This window comes from Dendrobium catenatum, unplaced genomic scaffold (genome assembly GCF_001605985.2).
Source record: "Dendrobium catenatum unplaced genomic scaffold, ASM160598v2 fragScaff_scaffold_396, whole genome shotgun sequence".
Classification (NCBI taxonomy): domain Eukaryota; kingdom Viridiplantae; phylum Streptophyta; class Magnoliopsida; order Asparagales; family Orchidaceae; genus Dendrobium; species Dendrobium catenatum.
In genome coordinates, this window is record NW_021318858.1 from 107,689 (window position 1) to 133,532 (window position 25,844).

The following is a 25,844-nucleotide window of genomic DNA, read 5'->3' on the forward strand; positions in this document are numbered from 1 at the left end:
CAACATTACCCCACTACTGCCCGTTGTCACCTATCAGATCATGTGTAACACAAAGTTTGATGCTCCTTTTCTTAAAATCACTATACCTTTAAACTATATATAAAAAATTATTATTTCAAAACTAATAATGAAAATTATACTTATAAATAAATATTATATCGAATTAAGAGGTCCAGAGTTCGAGTCTATGTGTATGCTTTGTGTGTGTGAATTTGCCTTAAACGGCCTAAATATCCCAAAAAAAAATTTAGAAGTTAAACATGTACTAAGCATTTAACAAAGTTGTATGTATGTAATATTTTTTTATGCGGTTCCGAAGATTTCTCCATCTACTGCTGAGAAGTCGAGGCAAAAACCTTTGGCAGCTTTGCATAATCGCACACCAGCAATGACAGCTCCACTCGTCCGTCCTCGCCTGCTTCCCTTCCTCTTTCTTCTCGTCTACTTTTCCAATCTTTGCAAAATAATAGCTTCTGAGACACGTGAGCGAGAAATCCGATTCCCGAAACCCCAGTTTCCTTATCTTTCTGACGCCGTCGTCTCTCGCATAGCATTCGGCTCATGTGCTAACCAGAGCGCCCCGCAGCCTATCTGGAACGCGATCATCGATTTCGCTCCCCAACTCTTTATTTGGCTCGGCGACAACATTTATGGTGATAACCGCCGTCCCTTAAGGTTTTTCGGCCGTGAGGCCACCTTCGGCCCTTTGAAGAACACTCCTAGGTTCTTCCCGTCCGAAGAAAGTGAGATGCGTCGGCGCTATCAACTCGCTAAGGCCCAGCCTGGTTATTCCCAGCTGAGGAAACGTGCTCAGGTTACCTCGTTTTAGTATTGTTTTGATTTTAGATTATAGGATTTTAATGTCTTCAGTGGAAACCAATTGAACTTATTTGCAGGTTATTGGCACATGGGATGACCATGACTATGGATTGAACGATGCAGGGAAAGAATTTTCTGAGAAGAATACTAGTCAAAGGCTTCTGTTAGATTTCCTTGATGAGCCCGAAGATAGCGCTCGGTATTTTTTATAGTAAAGATATTATTGATAACTTTTTATATTTCTATTACTTTCATTAATGATTCCGTTTCGTTGATATATTGATAATTTCAACTTTTATATGAATGCCCGCCTAATGTAGTGCAAATGTGAAGTAATACCGCAAATTCGCACTTTTTTTAACTTGCATTGGCTGGAAGTTCAATTTAATTTTGTCATTTGATGTCAGCAAGTACAATAATTTAACAATGTAGTCAACTTCCATTATCTTTGAATCTGGTTTTAATTGTTTACTCATTTAATCTATTGGGAAAGTTAGTAAATCTTCCCTTTAATGTATGCGATAATAATAAGTCTGCGTGTCTTCTCTTTTGTAGGCGAAGACAAGCTGGTGTCTATGCTTCTTATTTGTTTGGCCCCAAGGGAAAGCAAGTAAAGGTTAGTGGTCTGAAATTTAGGCTTCCAGGTGGCTTTTATCTCCTAAAAGAATAATGAATCAGGCAAAAAAGTTCAAATTGTCTAATGATGTTTTATTCTTCCTATTCTTTTAGTATCATTGATTTTCTTAGTTATGACATTGCTGATGAAGTAGGTGACCAAAATTACTTGTTGAACTATACTTTTAATCCGAATTACAGACCAGCTCTGCTTCGAGTTGATTCTATCATGGTCTCTGGTTGTGCTTCCTCAGGTTATTCTTTTAGATACAAGATATCATAGGGATCCGTTGTTCAGTGATGGAACTATATTGGGGGAATCACAATGGGAATGGCTAGAGAAAGAGCTTTATGGTCCAGGTTCTGAAATTACGATTATAGCATCTTCTATTCAGGTAACTAGAATTTTCTTTTCCTTAAAAAAATAATTGATTCGTGAATTTTTATTTTGCATGTAGAAGGCTACTGCATAATCCTCACACTGACTGGAACTGTTTCCGAAAGAACCATTTATTGCATAATGACTGCTTAACGTGAGCTGACATATGATTTTTGAATTTTTGACCAAGCGACAGAAATGCAGTGGTATTATTTTAGCTCCCGACAGTTTGTTTACGGAATTTTTTTTGCAGTGAGTTTCTTCAGCAATTCTAGCAACAATTCACCAATTTTAGCAATTTTTTGCATTTCGGGTCACTTAGGAAAAGACTAAGTACCAATTATAAGATATTTGAATTCAGTATTTAATGAAAAATAAAATAAGCCCAATTAGCATTTGCTCATCTCGTGTTGCCCTAGCTTACAAAGTGCGTGAGGTGAGGGGTTCAAATCCAGCCTTGCATGGTTTAAAAAAAAAAAAAAATCATGCGATTAGTAGGTGTGAAGCTGTGGATATCGTAGATCTAAGTATACTGGTGAATGGGAATTTATATTCGAGGATATAACCTTCTGTTAAAAGTTAGTTGAAGGAAAATACTTTAGAATATGTTAGCACGTAAAGGAGAAATTATAGGGTTAGATAAGTGGTCTCCCAGTTTTTCTCAGTCATCTTTGAAGGGTTTATTAGCCCCTGTTTGGATAAGGATGCCCCACCACCCTTTACAATATTGGGATGAGATTAATATTAGCAGAATTGCTTCTAAGGTTTGAATACCTTTGATGATTGATGGTAACATGTTTCAGTGGGGTAGAAGAGAGTATGCGAGATTTTGTGTCCGGATCTTGCTAGATAAACAGCTTCAATTGGGAGTTTGGGTAGAACGTATTTCAGGCTGTTTCTATCAAAAAATTGAATATGAAAGGATTTGAAATTTCTACTTCAAATGTGATAAAATTGGACACATCATGAATGATTGTTTGGAAGTCATCGGAGAAGTCAAGGAAGTTCCTTATGTTGTTGTCAAATCTTCTGCTGTTGTAGTTGTTGTTGCTAAATCAGTATTGACTGTTAAAAGAGGCTTATAAAGAATAAAGTAAATTTGTTCATGATAGTTCTGTTGTTCAAACTAATGGGAATTGTCCGGATGATGATGGGAAAAATGTTAAGTATGGTCCTTGGATTCATGTTATTTATGGGACGAACAAGGGAAAACCTCTTAATAGAAGAAGATTTGTTCAGAATAATGTATGGGTTAAGAATAGTTTGAAGGCAGATCCATGTATTGAATCTAGGAATTCTAGAGGAAATCTTAATGGGTCTTATGGTGAAAATAGTTTGAAAAGGCCTAATTTAAAGACAGAACAAGTGAGTAATCCTTCTGTCAAAGAAGCTGGGAGCGATTTGCTGGCCAACAACTTAAAATTTTTCTTCAATACAATCAGGTGCTGGAGCAGAGTCCGATATGGATTCAATGCCTTTGTCATCATTAATTCTGTTTATTCCGGATAGGTTATTAGACCTACGCAATTGTCTCAATGCTAACCAAGAGGGGGGGGGGGGTGAATTGGTAATTTAAAAAACTCGGTAAATTTTAGAAAACCGATCTATAATTTTAGCACAAAATATTTTTCAACTATAAACATTAATGTGCGTAAAATAAAAATGCGGAAAATAAAAGAGAACAGAAAAATACCAAGTTTTATAGTGGTTCGGTCTAACTAGACCTACATCTACTCCCTGAAAACTCTCTCTTCAGGTATTGCACTATACCAAAGTGACTCTCTTTTTGCCCCCACTGCAAGGTGGAGAAGCTTTTACAATTTCTTTCTTCCACCAATCCCCGATGCGCAGAGAACTGTCGTCCTTTCACACCCTCCAAGTTTCGGTAGAGAATCGTCATCCTTTCACACCCTCCAAGTGTCTGCAGAGAACCGTCGTCCTTTCACGCCCTTCAAGTATCAGCAGAGAACCGTCGTCCTTCACACCCTCCAAGTGTCGGCAGAAAATCGTCGTCCTTTCACACCCTTCAAGTGTCGACAGAGAATTGTCGTCTTTTTTCACCCTCCTGGTGAAGGTAGAGAACCCACGACCGATGTTGAAGAACTTCACTTAAGAGCCTTCCGAGGAGATGGGCAGAAACTCTAAGGAAACAAAGAGGTCCTCACTTTGGGTAACCTTGTGAATCCCTCACTTGATCTCTCACTTTGGGTAACCTTGTGAATCCCTCACTTAAGAACCTACCCCCTCACTTGATCTCTCACACTTTACTCTCACAATCTCTACGAAACACTCACACTCAATGACCACTCTCAAGGGAAATTCACAACAAAGGTGTTTTGTGACAGTTTTTAGGACTCATATAGAAAGGATATGAAAAACCTTCCAAAAATTAAAAATTGCAAGAAAACTATCCTACGATCATACTATGTGATCGCATGCCGTCCCCTATGAATGAATAGTGTCCTGTACGAATTGCCTGTACAAATGTATAATGTCTCGTACGAACGTATAGTGTCCAGTACGAATCACTCGTATGAATGCATAGTGTCCCATATAAATCGTCCGTACGAATGCATAGTGTTCCATACAAATAGTTCAAATTTGTCTGTACGAACTGACATTATAATGTACGAACAATTCAAAAATTGAAAAAATTTGGCCGGTACAATTGTGTACGAACCCATTTCATACTCTGGTAGTCGTCTGTACGAACCCTACATCGTACAATACGAACTAGTTAAATGAAATCATGCTTCATATGGTACAAACATGGAGGAGCCCATTTCGTACTCTGGACGTCGTATGTACGAAGTAATTTCGTAAAGTACGAATAGTACGAAGAAAATTTTCAAGGCATGATTCGATTAACTTCTTTCTAGAGAAACACTCAGATCAAATCGTCCCGTACGATCCCAGAATTGTACAGTACGATTAGTTTAAAAAATACAAGTTTTTACACTCCCCCAGTGTGTGTGTACGATTATCCAATTACAATCATACTCTCTCAAACTAAAAAAAAAAGAAAAATTATAGACTTCATTACATGAAATCCTAATATAATATATTTTTAAGTCTTCGGCATTCTGGAGTATGATTTTTCTAAAATGTTAGTATACACACAAAACAAGTATAGAATGAAAAATACTATGAAATATAATGATGTGAGCCATAATATTTGTTATCATAAAAAATATAAACTCGTGAGTAATGAGTCGCAACAATCTCCCCCTTTTTGATGATGTCAAATATTACTGGTTGAATTTGCAAATTAAGTTTTATTTCTCTCATATTCTTCCCCTCATTAAGATAATCATTTTAAAAATAGGGAAAATTAAAACAATTTTTTTTTAAATAACAAAAAGATTTCTAAAAAAAAATTCTTGTACGAAATAAATACAATAGTACATTCTCCCCCTTAGACATTATCAAAAAAAGAGGAGCGCAAAAATAAAAATTTGAAAAAAATTCTAAAGATCAAACGGGCCCTAATCAGGTGAAGGTTATGTTATAGAAGAATCAGTTTGAAGTTTTTGCAAATTTTCTTAGAATGAGAAAGTTACCTCTTTATTTTATTCAAAAACTTAGTAGGACATGAATTGACAATACATAATCCAGAAAGGTTAGATATTCAAAATTTGTTAATCCTAGCTCAAGTTCCTTCAAAGGCTCAAAAATTTTTTAAGTCAACATCTAAATCAAGGAACAAATTAGATAAAGAAACACTAATCTTTTCAAAACTCAAGGAACAAATTAGAGAAAGAAACGCTAATCCTTTCATGAAATATATTTAATAAAAGATTAATGCAAAAATTGATAAATCTATAATCATGATTTTCAAACTCAAATATCAAAAGTATTAATAGATATAAGAGTTTTCTCAAGTTTTAAGAAATACAAGAAATGTAAGCAAATTTATTGTGGGCTCATTTTGTCTCTTTATTAATTTTTGGTGTACTTTCCGCAACTTTTAATTTTTTGATACACTTTGTATATCTTTTCAAATATGGCGTCATTGTGCATCTTTTTAGCTTTGGGCTCATTTTGTACTTCTTTTCTTTTTAACACTTAATGTAATTTCAAAAACAAAAGAAAACTCATTCTACTAGCAAAAATGAACTGCTTGATTAATAAAATAATGAAGTTGATTCAACAACTTGCAAAGATCCCTATGAGATAGAAAAAATTATGAAAAAAGTTTAATTTCAAAATTCAATTTATAATTTGATGAAGATTTTGATTCAAAAGTAAATTAGTCTCATTAAGAAATGAGATAGAGAGACAAAATCATGAGTTTTTTCTTTTCACTGTTTTTAGAGAAGTCAACCACAACTTACATAAAAATTCAATAAAATATGAGGTAAATGTTTCATTTAAAAAAAAAAATTGAAAAGTGATTTGATTCTCTAAAGTGTATAAAAAACAAAATGTGAAATGTGTGTTAATTAGAGTAATTTTACAAATGATAGAAAGAATATAAATAAACATATCTTAAAAAATAGCACAGAAAATTAAACACATTCACAAAAGAAAAGAAAAAAAAATGCACGCACACATTAATAACATACAAACAAAATTTTAAACATCATCTTGCTTCTAGTCTGATGATTCAGAAGTTAGGTCTGCCCAAAAAATTTTTTACTTTTTATCATTTGCCATTATTACAATTTGCTTATTTTTACTGTTTTTCATTATAGGAAAAGTTTTTAAGTTCAGACACTCATTTTTAATATGACTGGATTTTCTTCACCCAAAGCAAATTACTTTAGAGAAATTCATAATATTCTTATCATTTTTACATTTATTCCTCTTTTATTGATGTTGATGCTTGCACTTTAGTAGCTTTTCAAATTTTCTCATTATCGATGCTGTCTCCTTACTTTCATCATCTATTGAGTTGATTTTTTCCATGTCGTCAATTTTTAGCACTATCATTTCACCTGCATTCAAAAGTCTGACTCACAGTTTGCTCATTAATAATGAGTGAGCCATTTAAGTTATCAATAGTATAATCATTCAAATCTTTTGATTCAATTATAGCAGTGACTTTACCATTAAATTTTTCAGGTAGACATCGTAAAATTTTATTTACTTTTTCAAAGTTTGATAAAGTACACGTTTTAGATATCTTGGATCTATTGTTCAGAGTGATGGTGAAATAGATGGGGATATTATCAGCAGAATTCAAGTTGGATGGTTGAAGTGGAGGAATGCATCGGGCTTGTTATGTGATAGAAATGTACCCCTCAAACTTAAGGGAAAATTCTATAAGATGGTAGTGAGGCCTGCAATGCTTTATGGTGCCGAATGTTGGCCTTTAAAAGAGAAGCATAATACTAAGTTAAGTGTGGCAGAGATGAGGATGCTCAGGTGGATGAGTGGCTTTACCCTTAGAGATAGGATACGAAATGAGCATATACGTGAAAAGGTTGGAGTAGCTCCAGTAGAAGATAAGATTAGAGAAAGTCGCCTTAGATGGTTTGGTCACATAAAACGGCGGCCTTGCGATGACCCGGTTAGGAGAGTAGAGGTATTAGATTTGACTTATGTTAAGAAAGGTAGGGGTAGACCTAAAAAGACTTGGTTAGAAAATATTAGGAATGACCTTTCTTTATTAGATTTAAACGAGAATTTGACTTTTAATAGGACACAATGGAGAAAAAGGATTCATGTAGCCGACCCCACGTAGTGGGATAAAGGCTTGATGTTGTTGTTGTTTCAAAGTTTGAAACTTCTCTACCTACAGCTTGCAATGATGTTACTATTTGTGAAAACCTAGTAAACATGTTTAAGATAGTCTCATAAGATTTTATGCTAAAGAGTTCATAGTCATACATAAAAATATTTAACTTAGATTGCTTGACTTCACTAATATCTTCATATGTAATGCATAAATTATCTCAAATTTTTTTGCCGGTAGTGCATGTAGAGATTTTTATATAATCTTCATAATATAAAGCACAGAACAAACAATTCATACATTTAGCATTCAATTAAGCATAAATTTGTTCTACTCTACTCCGTTCAAAAATTGGTATATCGGTTTTGATTCCATCTATAATATGTGACGGTATATAATAGTCAGTTTGAATTATATGCCACATTCGATAATCTATTGATTATAAGAAAGTAAACATTCGAATTTTTCAAAAATCAAAAGAAATATTTTTAAATAAAGGTGGTTCTAGTGATCGAATATTCTTCAGGTGTGTTACGGTTTTCAAAAGTAACCATTATCTTTTTCAAAAAGTAGTCTAAACTTAAAGTTTTGAAACAAAGCTCTGATACCACTTGTTGATTCCAAATAGGTTGTTAGACCTACACAATTATCCTAATGAAGGGGGTGAATTGGTATTTTAAAAAACTCTTGATAAATTTTAGAAAATTAATTTATAATTTTAACACAAAAGAATTTCAAAAATGCGTAAAATAAAAATGCAGAAAATAAAAAAGAACAGAAGAACACCAAGTTTTATAGTGGTTCGGTCCATCTAGACCTACATCCACTCCATGGAAACTCCTTCAGATATTGCACTATACCAAAGTGACTCTCTTTTTGCCCCCATAACAAGTCAGAGAAGCCTTTACAATTCCTCTCTTCCACCTATCCCTAGTGCGGCAGAGAACCGTCATACTTTAACACCCCCAAGTGTCGGCAGAGAGCCATCGTCCTTTCACACCCTCCAAGTGTCGGCAGAGAACCGACATCTTTTCACACCCTCCAAGTGTCGGCAGAGAACCGGCATGCTTTTTCACCCTCCTGGTGAAGGCAGAGAACCCGTGACCAATGTTGAAGAACTTCACTTAAGAGCCTTCAGAGGAGATGGGCAGAAACTTGAAGGAAACAAAGAGATCCTCGCTTTGGGTAACCTTGTGAATCCCTCACAACCCCTCTCACTTGATCTCTCATACTTCACTTTCACAATCTCTCCCAAACTCACACTCAATGACCACTCTCAAGAGAAATTCACAACAAAGGCGTTTTGTGATAGTTTTTAGGACTCCTTATATTAAAAGGACATTAAAAACCTTCTAAAAACTAAAAATTGCAAGAAAACTGTCTTGCGATTGTATTATACGATCGCATACCATCCCGCACAAATGAATAGTGTCCCGTATGAATTACCCATACAAATGCATAGTGTCTCGTACGAATCATCCGTATTAACGCATAGTGTCCCGTACGAAAACATAGTGTCCCGTACGAACACATAGTATCCCGTACGAATAGTTCAAATTCGTTTGTACGAACTAACATCGTATTGTACGAATAGTTCAAAAATTGAACAAGTTTGGACGATCCGATTATGTACGAACCCATTTCGTACTCTTGTACTCGTCTGTACGAACCCTACATCGTACAGTACGAACTAGTTAAATCAAATCATGCTTCGTATGGTACGAACATGGAGGAGCCCATTTCGTACTCTTTACGTCGTATGTGCAAAAGTAATTTCGTATAGTTCGTACAATATAAAGAAAATTTACAAGGCATGGTTAGATTAACTGTTTTCTAGAGGAACACTCAAATCGAATTGTCTCGTATGATCCCAGAATAGTACAGTACAATTAGTTTAAAAAATACAAGTTTTTACACTCCCTCGGTGTGTGTGTACAGTTAATACTAAACTTAAATCTTTAGGTCATGTTAAGCTTCTTCCTAGAAATAGAAAACTTGATATGATGAATAAAGAAAGGGGTGGTGGTTCGTTACATAACAATAATCATGTCTTCAATTGCATTTTTAAATTGTAGAGGAGCTAGAAAGAAGCAAGCTTCTCTATACCTTAAAGAGTTTGTGAAAAATTTTAATGTATTTTTTGTTGGTTTATTGGAGAAAGAAAATTATCATCCATTGATAGGATGGAGATTTATAAGCTTATTTGAGTTTATTTAGATTTTCTTTTTCATCTTGCTTCTGAGGGAATGTCGGGTGGTATTCTTGTATTATGGAGATCTATCATTGCTTCTTTTTCTATGTTGGAAGCTTCTTCACATTCTGTGATTGGAGAGTTGAATATTTTTAATAAACGTGTTTGGGTTATTTCTACTGTTTATGAGAATAAAGATAACTTCAAAAGGAGAGATTTATGGAATAGATTGGAGTTTTATTCTTCTAAAGATATTCCATATGTTATTGTTATAGATTTCAATTGTCTTTTATCTAAAGATGATAAAAGGGGAGGAAATAAATTTGTTTTTCACAAGGGTCACAAGAAATGAAGATGTTTATGACTAATAATGACTACCATGATGTTGATTTTTTGGGGCCTAAATTCAAATAGTGTAATATTAAAGAAGGTGGAGCTCGTATATTGAAAAAGCTTGACATATGTTTTGTCACAATTCGGCCCGGTGAGCTCGTGCAGACGAGGAGGGAACAGATGTCGGACATTCAGAACATAAACTTTTCTTAAATCATGCATTGAACAATCTAAAACACTTCAAAAGAAACTAAAAGCGCCTCGAAATATTTTTCAAATTATATTAAACATTGCATTTCATTTCATATCATTTCATATATACTAAGGTAGTTTAAAAATCTATCATTCATGCTAAACCACCAAAAAAAAGAAAACTACAACTAAAAAGACATAAGAGGAACCTGTCATCCGGTCATCTGCATTTGTAGGTGAACCAAGGGTGGTCAGTCATTCTTTGCAGTGGGTTCTCCTAAAAAATGTCCCAAAACGAGGGAATGAGCTAGAGCTTTATAGGAAACACTAACTCTAACATCTCCATATACCATTTAAATGAAAATTTACATGTATGCTAAAAGTGAAATGTCATGATTGTTAGATCATATGGATATGCTTTCAACTATGTCATATGTCTTATACTATCATGCACCGACACTTCTCCTCAAAGAGGTGTGCAGTGTCCGACACCGTATCCGACACGACACTCGTCCGACACTCCTCCGACACATGTCGAACACGCCGAAAATATGTCCGATTAAAAATATTAAATACAAATTGAACACGCGTGTCTGACATGCGTATCTTAAATATTTTATTAATTTTTTAAAATAAAATTTCTTGTATTTGGCGGGATTTAAACTAAATTTCTTATTTCCTATCCACAACACCAAATCAACATCTGCACTTAATACCCAATCATTGAATATTCTTATTTTATTTCTTTTTGACAGTGAAGGTATTTTCATCTCCTCTCTCGGTGAGTGATAAACAGCATCCACATCTCACTCTAGACATTCTAATACTAATCATTTTAAACCTTCGAAACTATATTCACAAAGATATTTCAGTGTCATTACAGGACTTTTTAGACTGTACAAAGAAGTTTCACTTCATTGTCTTGATAATTCTGAGGTCAGAGTAAACTTAATCTCTCATGAAGCCTCTAAAAAATAAATAAATAAAAGCACAAGCATCGATATATCCATAACGGTCTTGTTGTGTTTGGACTTAAGAGGCATGGTTAGAAAAAAAAAACTGTAGGTAAAGTCTTATTTGATTCTTGGTTTAGCACTCCAAATGAATCAATAATTGGATTCATAGAAGTTGAATGAACAATAATATTGGAATTACTTTTTTTGTTCATGATATCACCATGATTATAGAAAACTTTGAAAAGCTTGTTAAAATCTTGGTGCATAGTAAAGGTTATGAAAATTTCCAATAAAATAATATATGTCTTGATATAGTTGTTATTGGCAAAACTATGAGTAGCATCCAAACTAAATTCAAGATGAAACTTGAGAATGTTATAAACTCTCTAACCTCCAAAAGAATTAGGTTCATTATGCCAAAAGAGGTTGACTTTGAATCACTTGCAGGATTAGAATGAAATATTTCTCCCCTATGAGAGGAAAATTCTATGATAATCCCAATTGAATATTCAACCTTCTTGAATGATGATAAAAGTATGTCCATAAGATTTAAAAATTATAAAGCTTCTAATCAAGATGATAACTAGAATCAGATTTAGATTTGATGATGATTGAGGATGATGAGAATGGTGAAGGTATTGATGATGATATAGGCTATAAGAATAAAAGTGTATATTTCTCCTATCTACATAACATAGATACCTATTGGAGAATTGTTCCGACCTTACATAATTATTATAGAAGAATCAACAGAATTAGAAAGATTGATATATTTTATGTTGATGCTAAAGAAAATATAAAAAAAAATTTATGGACCCGAAGATTCAAATAGGACCCTCCCCTTCATTTGTAATCATCTCATACCAAGATCAAGGATAAGAACTGTAAAGTCGTCGTGGATAGTGGCAACTGCATCAATGCTGTCTCCTCCAGCATGGTGTCTAAGCTTGGCTTGTCTGCCGTTCCCCACCCCAACCCCTATAAGTTAGCTTCGGTCAACACCTCTGCCTTGGAGGTAACGGAACGAAGCGTCATACCCATCTCCTTCGCTGATTATAAGGAGAACGTTTGGTGTGATGTGTGGATCATGAATGTGGGACAAATCCTTCTAGGTCGTCCCTGGCTATTTGACAACGATGTCCACATCTATGGTCTTTCAAACAACTGCGTGTTTGAACATAAGGGCAAAAAGATCAAGCTAGTGTCATTACAGCCTCGGGATACGGATGAGCCTGAATCCAGCTCTGTTAAAACCAAGAAGGGACTAAATCTGATAACCGCTATAACCTCGAGTGCCCCTTCACACACCTTAGTCGATCGTGAGACTCCCACTGAGTCTAACGAATCTGTCCCTCTTGAGAGTCAGCTCGTACCTAGTAGGCTTGTGGAGATCCATCTTCCTGATCCATTACCCCCGATGATAGTCAATTCTTATGTTTTAGATCTAGCCCCTGGAGCCTCCCTATCTGAGCGTATCCTAGTTGGACTCGACTACCATGATTAAGTGACTTGTACCCTTGGCTTAAGTCCTTTCGAAATTGTATATGGGTTCAAACCTAGACAGCCGTTAGATCTGATACCCATGAGTTCTAGGTATAGGATTTCTGAGTCTGCATCAGCATTTGCATCTCATTTTCATGAACTTCATAAAGACATTGCACAACAAATTAAAAAGAATAATCAGGAATATAAATTACATGCAGATTTAAAACGTCGATTTAAAACTTTTGAGGTTGGTGATTTTGTTATGGTGCGGATTCGTCCGGAACGGTTCCCTCCGGGAACAGTTAAGAAATTGCATGCAAAGAGTGCTGGGTTTGTCAAAATACTTAAGAGAATTAATGACAATGCTTATGTAGTTGATCTGTCTGCAGATTTCAATATAAATCCCTCTTTTACCATAGAAGACTTAGTGGCATATGAAGGTCCTGGTTTTAACCCACAAAATCCACTATCAAAACAGCCTTGTGTGAACCCACCCTGTGAGATCCCAAACCTACCTCCACTACTAAATATTCCCAAATTTCCTATAGCAGAGCAAGTGGAGGCAGTCTTAAGTGATGAAATCATATCCACAAGAGGAGGACGAAGAAGATATTTGATCAGGTGGAAAGGAAAGCCCGAGTCAGATGATACGTGGCTAGATCGCGAGAAGTTGCAGCAGATTGATCCAAATGCACTAGAGATCTATGAGCGCCAAAGATTCTTATTTGACGAGTCGAGTTTTCTCCCACCCCGGGAGAATGATGGGTACATCAGATCAGCATGGAAGGTTTATCAGAGACGTGACCGCCGATTTATGGCCACGATCGAATCCTTGTATTTCTGAGTCATGATTGTATTTTATTTTATTTATGCATTTTCTATTTTTTTTAGGTGTCGTTATTATTTCCCTTTGTACCCCTTTCATGGGAGTGGTCGCATGTAAGCCCAAAGGGCAAGTTGGTCTTTTATTTTCTTAAGTCTTTGTACCCGACTATTTATAGCCTCATTTCCTTTGTTTTGAGCTAATGAATGATTATGAAGAATTTTCCTGCACTTGTGTTTGAGAGCCTTTGAGAGTTCTTGGAGAGTTTTGGAGAGATCCCCTGGAGAGGGAGATTGACGTATCACCCACCAACCTTGGAGACGGCCGGGTTCGTGGTTTTATCTCCTTTTTTTTCTTGTCATCGCATCATCGTCGAGCTTCCAAAACCCTCCACCCATCCTCCTCCCCGTCACGGCCAAAGCTACCTCACCCAATCCCCCTCCCTTTCCAAACTCCACGGCCAAGCATCCCCAATTCCCCTTGCCGCCGGCCAAGGCCATAGCTGCCGGCCACTAATCCACTTGCCTATTTTATTTTGTTTTCTGATTAGGTTGGGCTTAGTTGGGATCAATTTGAAATTCAAATTCATTCAAATTTGAACTCAAATTATTTCCTAAATTAGCTCTTCTATTTTAGGAAAGTAGTTGATTTAGATCTAATTTTGAATTTTGAATTCAAGAGGATTTTAATTAAATATTCCCTAATTTTGAAACCTAAATTAGGAATCTTCCATTGCTCTCATCAATCAAAGCCCCACCCATACTTGCCGCCGGCCCCATGCCATCTCCCATTAATCCCTTATCAAGTTATTTCCTAACTTCAACACAATACTTAGGAAATAATTTGAAAGCCACGGAACTCCTCTTTACCGAATTCCCCTAACCTGGAATGGATTAATTTATTGCCTAAGTGGTAATTGCATTTTTGGAAATAAAGCAATTCTTCCCTTTTCTTTTCTCTGCATTGTCGCCTCCTACACCCGTCTCCCTCTTTCACCCGCCCCCTCTTTTCTCTACCAAATCCCCACTTTCTCCCTTATTCCTCATACAAGTTCTAAACCTTAATTCTTCTACTGTTCCTCTATTTCCTAAACACAAAATCTGAGATTTCTCTCAGATTTTGAGAAGGAAATCTGAGATTGTTCCTTACCACAACTTGAAGAAAGTTTCTTATCTCATTGCCCATGACCTTCTTCAAGAGTACTCGCTACCGTGGGAACTTCAACCATTAATCCCTATGAATGGCGGATCCGGAGACTGAGTACGGCATCACTTGGGACGACGACAGCTTCACCGACATCCTTGGGTCCACTTTCTTCGACGTGATTCCGGAGATTGACCACACAATCGAAGAATACGTGGATCGCATTTTGTTCGCGTTGACGGAAGCCATTGACGAGCATTTTGAATGCATCGAGTGGAGGATCTCCTCGTCTCCTTAAGCAAAGGTTTCTCTTTCACTTGCCTCTAATTTCTTTTAAGTCTAAATTCTCGCTGGTGTGATTGTCGTCACAAAAGTCTCCTCCACGTGCTCTTGCTAAGCCTAGTAATTCATAGGTTATTGAGTGTACTTTCTTTGCATCCTAAATCTCATTGTTAGACTAGGGATTAAATTGAAGACTACTATTTTGCATTGTTTCAATTGTCTTATTTATCTTGAAATTTCAAAGCTTGGAGCATGTGATTTAGCCTACGCAAAGCATCTCTTTATTTGTTTTAGTCGACGTTAAGAATTGCTAATAATTTTAATCCAAAATTATTCTAATCAAAGAGTTGTGCAATGCCTAAAATGAAGCCATAAGCATGTCATCTAAGTAGTCCTGCATCAATCTTGCTAATAAACAAGTGGTAGAAAGAGAGATTTAGAACATTTAAGACAATTTATACAAATTTCATGGTTTAATTTAATGTTCCTTATTACACAAATAGGGGATATAGATGTCCATCAATAACTTTGACTTTGAGGATAACATGTAAGAAAGTATAAGAATATAATAGGTGAACACAATTCATCTTTTGATCAGATTCACTTGATTCAATATTCAAGTATTCCTAGCCTTATTTAGTAATGTCAAAAGCAAGAAAAAAGGTATCTTTTGGGCTAGAAGGGAAGAAGACCAATAAAGTTTTCAAGGAAGTAATTTGTATAGAAGTTCTAATTATTATTTGTTCAAGAAAAATCATCATTTTCACTTTTTTTCATACTGTTCTCTCGCTTTAGTTTAATAAGCGTGTCTTTGTGATAATTTTAGGATTATTTTGACTTAGTGGTTTGTTGTAAAGTTTAAAACATTTTTTTCATCTATGATTATCCTCTTTTTAGTCATCACACCAAATATTATCTATCTTTCAACGAGTTGGGTCATATACGAAGTTTTGTTCTACTTTTTAATGGTAGGAACAGATTCTTAAGTTACGAGAGTATTTTTGGAATCTCCAAATATTATTCTCTGTTTTCTGTGTTTTCTTTGGACTTCAAAGAATGCTTTCTTAATTTTGGGAAGTGGATAAATTCCTAAGATTTTTCCACGCGTCTCTATATTTTTATTGACACCTATATGGTAATCATTTTTTCTAGTTTTCTGCATGAGTTTGATGTGATTAATCACGCTACCTGCAACGGTCATTTGGCTTGAAAATATCTAGTTCTTGCCAAATTTTTGTGAGAGTGGTAGAAGTTTGTGACACTCTTGCTCCCTTTCTTGCTATCATGAGCTTTTTCTCAAAATATCTAGTTCTGACCCAAGGTTGCTCGTCAGTATCCCACCTTCAATTGCTGCAAGTCCATAGAAGGAATGCTAATATTTCTTTCTTATTTCAAGAAAGTAATTGTGTGAATTATTCAGCACTCTTTAATTATTTACCATTATCATTATATTTTTAAGAACCTTAAAAACCAAAAAGAAAGTAAATTTTCTTTGTTGCCACATTTTTTTGCTTTTATATTAACATTTCATTTAACATTTTTATTCAGATTGTCTCAAACCTTTCAGCAAGCACTGGTCCGATTTTTTACGTGGAATCCTGGGGACATTTTCCAAAGGAAAGGGAACGTCTCTACAAATTGATAAGTGATAGTGAGGTTTGCATTTCATTTTATTGCATAGGGGCAATGGGATTTTGTGAATAGAGCTTGTATTATTTTTCACATTTATATGTTGACCTCCACATCAGATAAAAAGAAACAAAAAGGGGTTTAAAATCATTACCTGTTATGCCCATACACAAATCCTGTGTATAGAACCGTCGTTTGCTATAGTGCTGCAGTCTACAATGGCGCCGAACTATCGCATCCAGCCCATTCCTCCTGTGTGAAAATCTCGCCATGTTAGTGTTGTTAAAACGAGAGGTACACTCTCTTCTTCTCAGCTTCATACGCAAACTCCGATTCCTTCCCGCTTAGAAGCCTCTCTGTCCCGACCCATCCAGCAAAAACCGTGCTCCAACCGAACCTCCCTCTATTCATTCAACCATCTCTTCCGACTGCCTATCTCCAACCTATCGCAAGAAAGACCTGCCGAATCAATCGAGACCTTCGATCCTCTACTTGTTCCGATCCACGTGAAAGCCACGCAAACTGATGCTCCCTCTTCGATCCTCCAACCCATTTCTCATACCTATGCCGACCGAACTCCACCACAAGCCATCCGTTCCTTCCATGTTGACGGGAGTCGTCTTATCCATTAAATTTGTTGAAGCCGAAACCTCATTGACCTCCATCTGTGTTGATTCCATCTAATCCGCAAGTAGCCTTCCGATTCTCCTACATTCCCAATCCTCTCTCACTGCCGAAGTCGACCGACCCTCATAGCTGAACTCCATTCCGTTGCTTCCGACCCTTGCCTTCTGCCGACCTAACCCAAGACCTACCCTAGCCATCGCCTCTACCCTTCCTTGACTGAACACCTATAGCCGAAACCCTGCTTCACTCAATCAACTCAACCCTATTCAACTCAACCAAAACCCACCGTAGTCTCTGCTCTCTCTCTCGCATTGGTAATCCCTAATTAGTGATAATCATAATTAGTTATTATAATTATTGATAATTATAATAATATGATTATTATAATTATTAATAATTATAATAATTATGTTATTATGATTGTTGATAATTATAATTACTAGTAGTTATTGTGTTATCATAATTTTTTATAATTATAATTATGATTAATTATAGTAATTACATTGTTATAATTAATGATATTTATAATTCTTATTAATGATAACAATTATGTTACATAATTATTAATAATTCTAGTTATTATCAATTATAATAATTATGTTATTATTTTTTATTAATTATTATTCTTATATTATTATTAGAAAAAAAAAGAAAAGAAAAAAAAGAAGAAAAGAGATTTCAAAAAAAAAAAAGAAAAGGAAAAAGAAAAATAAAAAGAGAGGGAAGGGGGAAAGGAGTTTTGTGCATTTTCGATCATCGCTGTCAATCCACTTGTGAAGGTATAATTTTCAAAACTTGAGAAATCCCATTTCAACACTTGCAACGTGATGAACAACCACCCATGCGCATGCTTTTTTTAGCACGGTGGGATGGAATTATTTGCGATCCTCGCGACGAGGCGGGTAATCTCCTAAAATCTTGTTTTTGGTGTTTTCAACACGCCAAGGGACCCCCTATGTATGCTTTTCTTAGCGTGGTGGGAGGGAATTTGGTGCGATGCTTACAGCTAGGTGGGTGATCCCTGTGCGCATTTTTCTTAGCACGGCGGGACAGAAATATAAGCACCCGTATGCGTCTCAATGCCGTCAGGGAAACAATTATGCTTTCAAAGAGGTGTTTTTGAAGACCCGTGCACACCGTTTTTGATGTGGTGGGGGATGAAGACTACGAATTGGGTGTCCCCTGACAATTACATCGATAATGCACATCTATTTGGATGTGACGGTCAGGCTAGAACTCCTGTAGTTTTCCCTAAACGGGGGAGACGCTAGGAAACTACTGAAATTTTCTGTGAACCGAGGACAAAACTTTGACCAAAAAAAGGGACTTGGACTTGGACTTAAATCTAAGCAAAATGCAAAGTGGCACAAAACTTAAATGATTAATGGATATGGCTGGCATGATTTGAACTCAAGCAAAGACTTGATTCAAAACTGTAATGGACACAAACTCGAACTGCACTCGAATTTGAGCCTTCACTTGAATGACATCGAATTGAACATGAAAATAGACCTAATTGAATGACATGGAATAGAATCTAATGTCTAAAATAAAAGCTTGTAATTTAACACAATGACAAGCATCAATCATCCATGCAATGATTGGATGGAAAATGTAATGACATGCTTATACTTAGTGATACAATTTTTTTTTAAATGAACATCAAGGAATTGTCATTTCAATTGGGATGAAAATAGTAATTGATGATTGCAAGTTCTTTTTCAAGTTCATTGTAAATAGTAAAGAACTTGCAAGTTGATATACTAAACTTTTTCAAGCCTAATTTATTCACAAAAAATGATGATAACAAAATCCAATACAATTTGGCGACTCAAAATAATTGCAAAGACTACAATAATGTGCAATGAACATAACGACTTTGACAAGTATCAAGTAACTTGCAAGATATACATAATTGATCACCTATGAATGACAATAATACACATACAGTTAATACGGTGACTTACCAATAATCATAAACAAAGAGTACAGTGTATTTGTGAACAGCGTTAAGAGAATTGCAACGAATGCAGTGATATTTTAGCAATCAATGTCGACCCACTCATGGTTTAAAATTGCGCAATTCCAGTAAAAAACGCCTCGATGCTTACGCCTCGAGTTTTTTTATGAGGCTTGCGCCTCAACTTGGTTGAGGTCCGCCTTGAGGCCCGCTTCGCCTCATTGGCATGAGGCTTACGCCTCACGCTATATATATAAAATTTACATAAATCTTGAAGTAAATGCCCGACATTGGACTCTATAGGAGAGGAGAAGGGGAGAGAGCAGTTCACCATAATGACGATTCAAATGAAGAACCCCTTAGTGATGACTGTGCTGATGACTTATGAGTTCTTAATGTGATATGCCACTACTATTTATTTTTGGAAATTGGAATTATATGTTAATGAAAAGAATACTGGGATTTGGAAAAAATAGAATTTTGAGTTGAACTATATTTCATGTTGTCTTATTATTGTATTTGATTAAGTTCAAATAGAAAAAAAAATGTTGTCTTATTATTGAGATATTTTGATTTCACTTAATATCTTATGTTTTTTTATGTTTTATATTATTCACTCATTAGTATATAAAAAATTATCATTTTATGTTTACGCAATCTTTTGGTTTTGAGGCTTACGCCTCAAAACGCCTTGAGGCTTACGCCTCGCCTCACGAATGAAAAACGCCTCAATACCCGAATACGCAATTTTAAACATTGGACCCACTTAATAAGGAATACAACAATCCCTTGTGAAGGACGACAGCCGACATATATAAAGGAGCTTATAGTTGAGCCTTGACTTATGCACAAGAAACATCGCCCATAAGCGCATTCGAGGAAATACTAGTGTACGTACAGGAAGTGGCAGGTGATACATGTCGACACTTACAAGCAGCAGAAGGATCCAGCATGTGATGAACTGTTTATGAAAGCCATATCCAAAAGATCAAAGTAAAATACAACCAACATCATTTGATTCCAACATATGGGATTTACACGGGTCATGCAAAAAGATGTTGAAGCCCCTACGATGGACGTCAACTGTCCTACAAATATACACGGTAGTTCTTATGAACGACTAAAGATACGAAAGTAAATGCGACAATTCACCAACCAAACATATCAATCTCCTACAAGCAGAAGGGTTCAATGACACTGCGGGAGACCCATACCACAATCAACATGTTAGTTTCTATCAGAAGGATTTGACATGCAGTGGATGCAATAATGTGATACATCTATATGCGTTCAAGTGAATGTCAACATATAACGCAATGTGCCCACTAGAGTTAATGATCAATATTTGACAAATATGCTGTTAATGATTAACGCAAAGCTTTATGGCCTAAACTCACAATCATAAATAGAAAAGAAACCTATTATTACAATCATCTCAAGGACTCCAACAATTATTTTAGGAATATATATCTCGTATGATTCTACCGGATGGCCTGAGATGTCTTTCATTGCCGTAGTTATTAGTTAGAGGCAGTGGCCATTGACTCCGAAGTACAGGGCATCAGTAAAGACACATTCATCCAAGGTTAAAATGATTGATTATTTATTTTAGCCAATAGCAGAAAATGATGATGATAACATAACCTGGGAGTTGCCTATTGATATCTATACAAGTTTTGGGAAGAGAACTCCAGATCAAATCGTCTTTAGAGATGAAGTGAGCAAGTCTCACTTCAACCAGGTTTTGAACATTGAGTTGGATAAGATTATTGAGATTTGCTAGTTCTTGATGAGTAGTGGTCATACATCTAACAAATCATATACGTGCAAATACAAAAATGATACGACAAACACAAGCTCCTACAAGCTTCCATAGAAGACTCATCAAATGCCCAAAATGTCCCCGTACATGCACTGTAATATGTATGCAAGTAGGTATACCAAAATGCACGTATAACTGTAAACCCGCATGGGCCCCGACGAGCGTGTTATGGGTATACATGTGACGTCTAGGGATACTGCGCGGGTCATTAAATGAACCCCAGTTTGGGCTCGATCCTTCTAAATAGATAGATAGAAGTCGACACAGCTCGAACTATCAAATAGAAATACGGTCAAGTTGTCGACTGGAATATCTATTTTATACATTCATATAAGGCCTTTAAAGTATATGACAAAATAAATTCACCGGCATGAAGCTTATGAAACCTAATTATCTGTCAACAACTAGATAGAGTCGACAAAGTTCAATCAATAAAATAAAAATGCCCATATACTTCGATGATGGTCGTGTTGAATGTAGGGCTCAACCAGAGCAAATAATAAAAAAATGCTGTCCCAAATATCCGAAAATCCAAATTTCTAAAAATTATCTAAGTCTAAAATATTTAAAATTAAAATAATCCATTAAATCACTTAAAGCCCCATCTACCGCCCACAACAGTTTGTCGAGGGAGACAAATGAAAAAATACTTTAGCTTACAAAGAGATAGTTTCTGTTCGAGAATATCACTTGGATTCATTCTCAAACAGTCTCCTGCTAGTAGGGACGTGCCACGTGTCTTTTAACCGGCAGTTTTGTTGTCAAATGGCATCGTAGGATAAACGATTATGACCCGGGCCCGCTGAACTGGATGGTTCGCCGCCAAATGGCACCATTAAATTATGGTCATGGCCAGAGCCTGCATGCTTCCTAATGGCATCAAATCCTTGAGATATGAATAAATAGAGTATAATCGATAGGACACAGAGCCCTCTGTTAGCCAAGATGGATTCAAATTTGTCCCCTTAAACAAACACTCCCCCCAGGTATACAAGGTATCCTTGTACGACGCAACCCATGGCTGCTGACAAGGATCCTTCTGTTAGGTTGTTGGGTCGACTACCTCCTCTGACTAAGTAGACCAAGGACCACGATGACCCGGGATGACGGAACCATGGGATCTTGATCAGGTCCATCATCCATTTCCCCACCATCCGCTTTAAGTGCAAGATGGTGAAAATTTTCAATTTAAATATCAACCCTTCAAATACAAAAAGCCAATGCTGCTAGTATATGCTAGATAACATGTTATTCTCTACGTATCTGATTGAGGACTAACCTTAATCGAAAGTTCTCTCCCGTTATCGAGAGAGGTAATTAACTATAGGGGTTTGCTCCTATAGGAAACAAGAACTCAGATCATAAAGTCCTCGCAAAATGAGGGCGAAATCTCTGAGTAGTATCTTATCTACAATCTCGATCTGTCTTCCCAAAATTTACCCCGGAACTTAAATCGTTAAAAATCTCCTGAAAGCAGCGGGGAAGGCGGGGGCCGAATTTTCGGAGCCTACATTATATGGCCCAACTTTTACAACACAGGTTTCATGCTTGAAATTGTGGATTTAGTTTTCTATGCAAGAAATTACTCCTAAATATTTAATGAATCATTTCATTCGGTTATAAGTTTCTGTTAGGTTGTCATTTAATTTTAAATATATTAAACTCTGGATAACTTGGTGTAATTTACAATACTTTTACATTGTATATCTTATGCAGAGAAGTGGAGTGTTTTTCATCAGTGGTGATGTTCATTTTGCCGAGATTACACGTTATGACTGTGGTTGCGAGTATCCATTATATGACATCACCTCAAGTGGTTTAACTCAAGCTGTTGAGAGGACTGTACCTCCACCCTTGGATTATCTTTTGAGGTTAGCAGCCTGGTTAACGCCAACAACTATGAGAGTGTATTCCTCAACATGCCAATATAAATCATGCACGTATGGTATGTCAATATTTTTTCCAAATGACATGACTTCACTCCATGCATCACATAATTTGGTTGTGCATTTGGTGCAATATCTAGAATTTTTCCCATTTTTGAAGCTCTTTCTATTTCTGTACGGCTTGAAGATGGAACATATATTATACTACTGCTTAAACTTTTAGATGCATAATTAAAAAAGATGCATAAAAAAAATAGATGCATAATTATATATAAAAGAATTCTTACTTTCATGTTAGGTCATAGTATTGTACCTTTCAGGCTTCTTTTTCTTTGGTAGTACAAAAAGGGAATTGTATGAGGTTTTGCTCGAATATTTTTCTTTCTGGAACAATCATATGCATTTCGTGAGTAAAAAAGAAAAGACCTTGCCAATTATTTCTACTAATAGTGAACTTTTGTGATATTCATTGGAAATACCTTGCAACTTTTACTGCTAGAGATTAGCCATTATATTAAAGAATTAAACATTATTGGACTCTTAGAGCTAACTTTATTGTTGATTTTCATCAGCTAAACAAAACTTTGGGGTTATTGAAATTGATTGGGATACAATTCCTCAAAGTATCAAGTTTGAAGTAAGAAGTGTCAATGGCAATTCTGTCAACATGGTAAAATTCTCTCTTACAGAGTTGCAACCGAAAAAAATGAACAGAATTCACAAACAAGAAAAGTATAGGCAACATTGCGTTTTGGAAGTTGAGCTGCCATGGTTTCGTAGGCATCAGCTAGCTTTTGCTTTTTTTGGAACCTTAGCTGGTATGTGTATCGTTGATTTTTCATTTCAAGAATTTTTTTGTCAAAGCAGTGATAATGTTAGGTTTCAACTACTGAGCAGAATCTTTAAAACATTCATATTTGAACACTAGCATATTTGAATATTAGTCTTGCTTAATACTACTCTTCCCTTTTGCAGTCTACTTTGTGGCTTTAATTATATTGGTTTGGATCATCGCATCAGCTGGAAAGACGTTTGTACAAAAGCTTAAGATTGATTGAAAGTTTTAGTATAAACAGATTTCAGTTTTTATGGCGAGGCAATTAGAATCAGAAGATCAATCTCAGGCTCTCAGCAGTTCAAAGCAGAACAGCCATATGCAAATCCTAGTACTACTCAATGAATTAAGAGCAAGTTCTCTGAAGGGTCTTGATTCATTTTTTATTTGATCGATGGTCATAGCTGGATTGAGTAAAATCTAGTTGCATAATTTCTCTGTTGTATTTTTGTAGCGGCAGCCCAATTTGTTAAATTTGAAGTTTAATAGTAGAAGCAGGAGGAAAGTTACATATGTTTTCATTGTGTTATGTTTGAGGGATAATTCAGTTATATTGTAAATTTAACAGAAAAATACTCGAGGTCATGTAATGTCGTTAAAATTTTTAACCTTAAATTCAACAATAAATCTTTCTCACCACTATTCATCTTCATGTTGGAGTTAATACTCAAGTTAGTGGCCGTCCTTAGCGCAATAATTTGCTCCTTGGTAATCCGGAGGTGGATTTGAATTACTAAAGTAACATGTGATAACATGTGATCTTAGATTTAATTATTTTAGAAGTTCCATATTATTCTTGCTTGAGGCCATGATTTGTTTATGATATTTTTATTTTTATTTAATTTTTTTTAATGATTTGTTTATGATATGTTTTTATATGAATCATTCTGTAGCTTGCAATGAGGAGGCTTATATGCTAATCATAGGAGTAGTAGTTATCAATGCAGTATTTTGTTGTGTACTCTATGTTTACCATGGAGATGGAAGGAGAGCAGATTTTTTTTTTCTTTCTGTGGGTATGGAAAAGAAGATGGGCGTGAATTGTCAACTTGCACAACTTATGCATCATATGCAGTAGATCTGGCTAGCTACAAAATTTTAAACCTGCACAAGATATTCATTACATATTAGATTGCAGCATATGGTTACTCTTTGCTCAAATATCCAAGGAGATGGCTAGCCTGTATTTGTTCCCTCTTTTCCAAGCGGTCCGAAGGATCAATTTAACATTGATTTGAGTCTGTGGGCTCTAAAAATTTTGGGCCCCAGCCTCTTTGTGGCCACTTTCCTTTTTCCGATCGTTAAAGAGAGTTTTAATGAGTATGTTTTGAGACATTTTTAAAAGTCATATTGAATTTTAGAATAAGATATTATTAAATGATTTTACACTCATTTTGAGAGGACTTCTATGATCAAAGTTCATGTTTGTGCAAGCCCTTATAATTAATTACTTCTTTCAATAGCAAGAGAGAACTTTTGATAAGGCTAGTAGTCAAACAGATGCAGAGTATTTGACGATAGTAGCAATGTGTTTAGGTATTTATGATTTAATACATAAAATTAGAAATTCTTGTCGGTAGTCATGGGTTTTGTTTATGGGTACCTTGTAGACCTCAGGTGAATATTTATCTAAGGGGATAAATTTGAATCAAACATAGCTAACAAAGGTTTTCGTGCCCTATTGATTATATCTTATTGATTCATTATTCAATGATTTCAAACCGTTGGGAAACATATAGGCTTTGACCATGATCATAATTTAATTGTGTCATTTGATAGCAAAACTACCTGATTAGAGTGTCTTGGACATAACCATTTACCTATGGTGTTATTTAGCTGTGAAGCCACCAGTTAGAGGACACGTGATGTCCTTACTAGGAAGAGATAGAATGAAAATGAATTATAGTGATATTCTCAATCAGACATTTATTCTTTATGAGTTGAAGTGATTTTCAAACTTATCTCACCTTATAAAACTATCGCGAAGAGTGAATGGTATTTTGCTTTAATTATTTAGGTGTTTTATTTCAATTTTAAACATTTATATTTTTAATATATAAGAAGCTTTGATTTTTTTTTTTTAGAATTTAAAGATTAACTCATTCTGTTTAAATTTACATTCAACACGGTCATCATCGGGGTGACATTTTAGTCACATTAAATGCTTATATTTTATTAAAATTTAGATGA

At 35.5% G+C, this 25,844-nt stretch overlaps 1 protein-coding gene across 1 annotated transcript; it reads left to right on the plus strand.

Moving 5' to 3' along the window:
* Nucleotides 1-303: 303 nt before the first annotated feature.
* Nucleotides 304-24,304, plus strand: LOC110114147. Its single transcript, XM_020846921.2, has 8 exons — nucleotides 304-814; nucleotides 897-1,018; nucleotides 1,375-1,435; nucleotides 1,689-1,829; nucleotides 16,444-16,551; nucleotides 22,650-22,878; nucleotides 23,392-23,637; nucleotides 23,795-24,304. The coding sequence occupies exons 1-8, from the start codon at nucleotides 389-391 to the stop codon at nucleotides 23,875-23,877; spliced, it is 1,416 nt and encodes a 471-aa protein (XP_020702580.1). The 5' UTR covers nucleotides 304-388; the 3' UTR covers nucleotides 23,878-24,304.
* The last annotated feature ends 1,540 nt before the right edge of the window (nucleotides 24,305-25,844 follow it).

Excerpts from the sequence above, each read along its gene's own strand:
- LOC110114147 (XM_020846921.2), top strand. The coding sequence starts at position 389 with ATGACAGCTCCACTCGTCCGTCCTCGCCTGCTTCCCTTCCTCTTTCTT. Across the intron at positions 815-896 it reads AGCTGAGGAAACGTGCTCAG|GTTATTGGCACATGGGATGA; the intron begins GTTACCTCGTTT and ends ACTTATTTGCAG. Across the intron at positions 23,638-23,794 it reads TTTTTTTGGAACCTTAGCTG|TCTACTTTGTGGCTTTAATT; the intron begins GTATGTGTATCG and ends TCCCTTTTGCAG.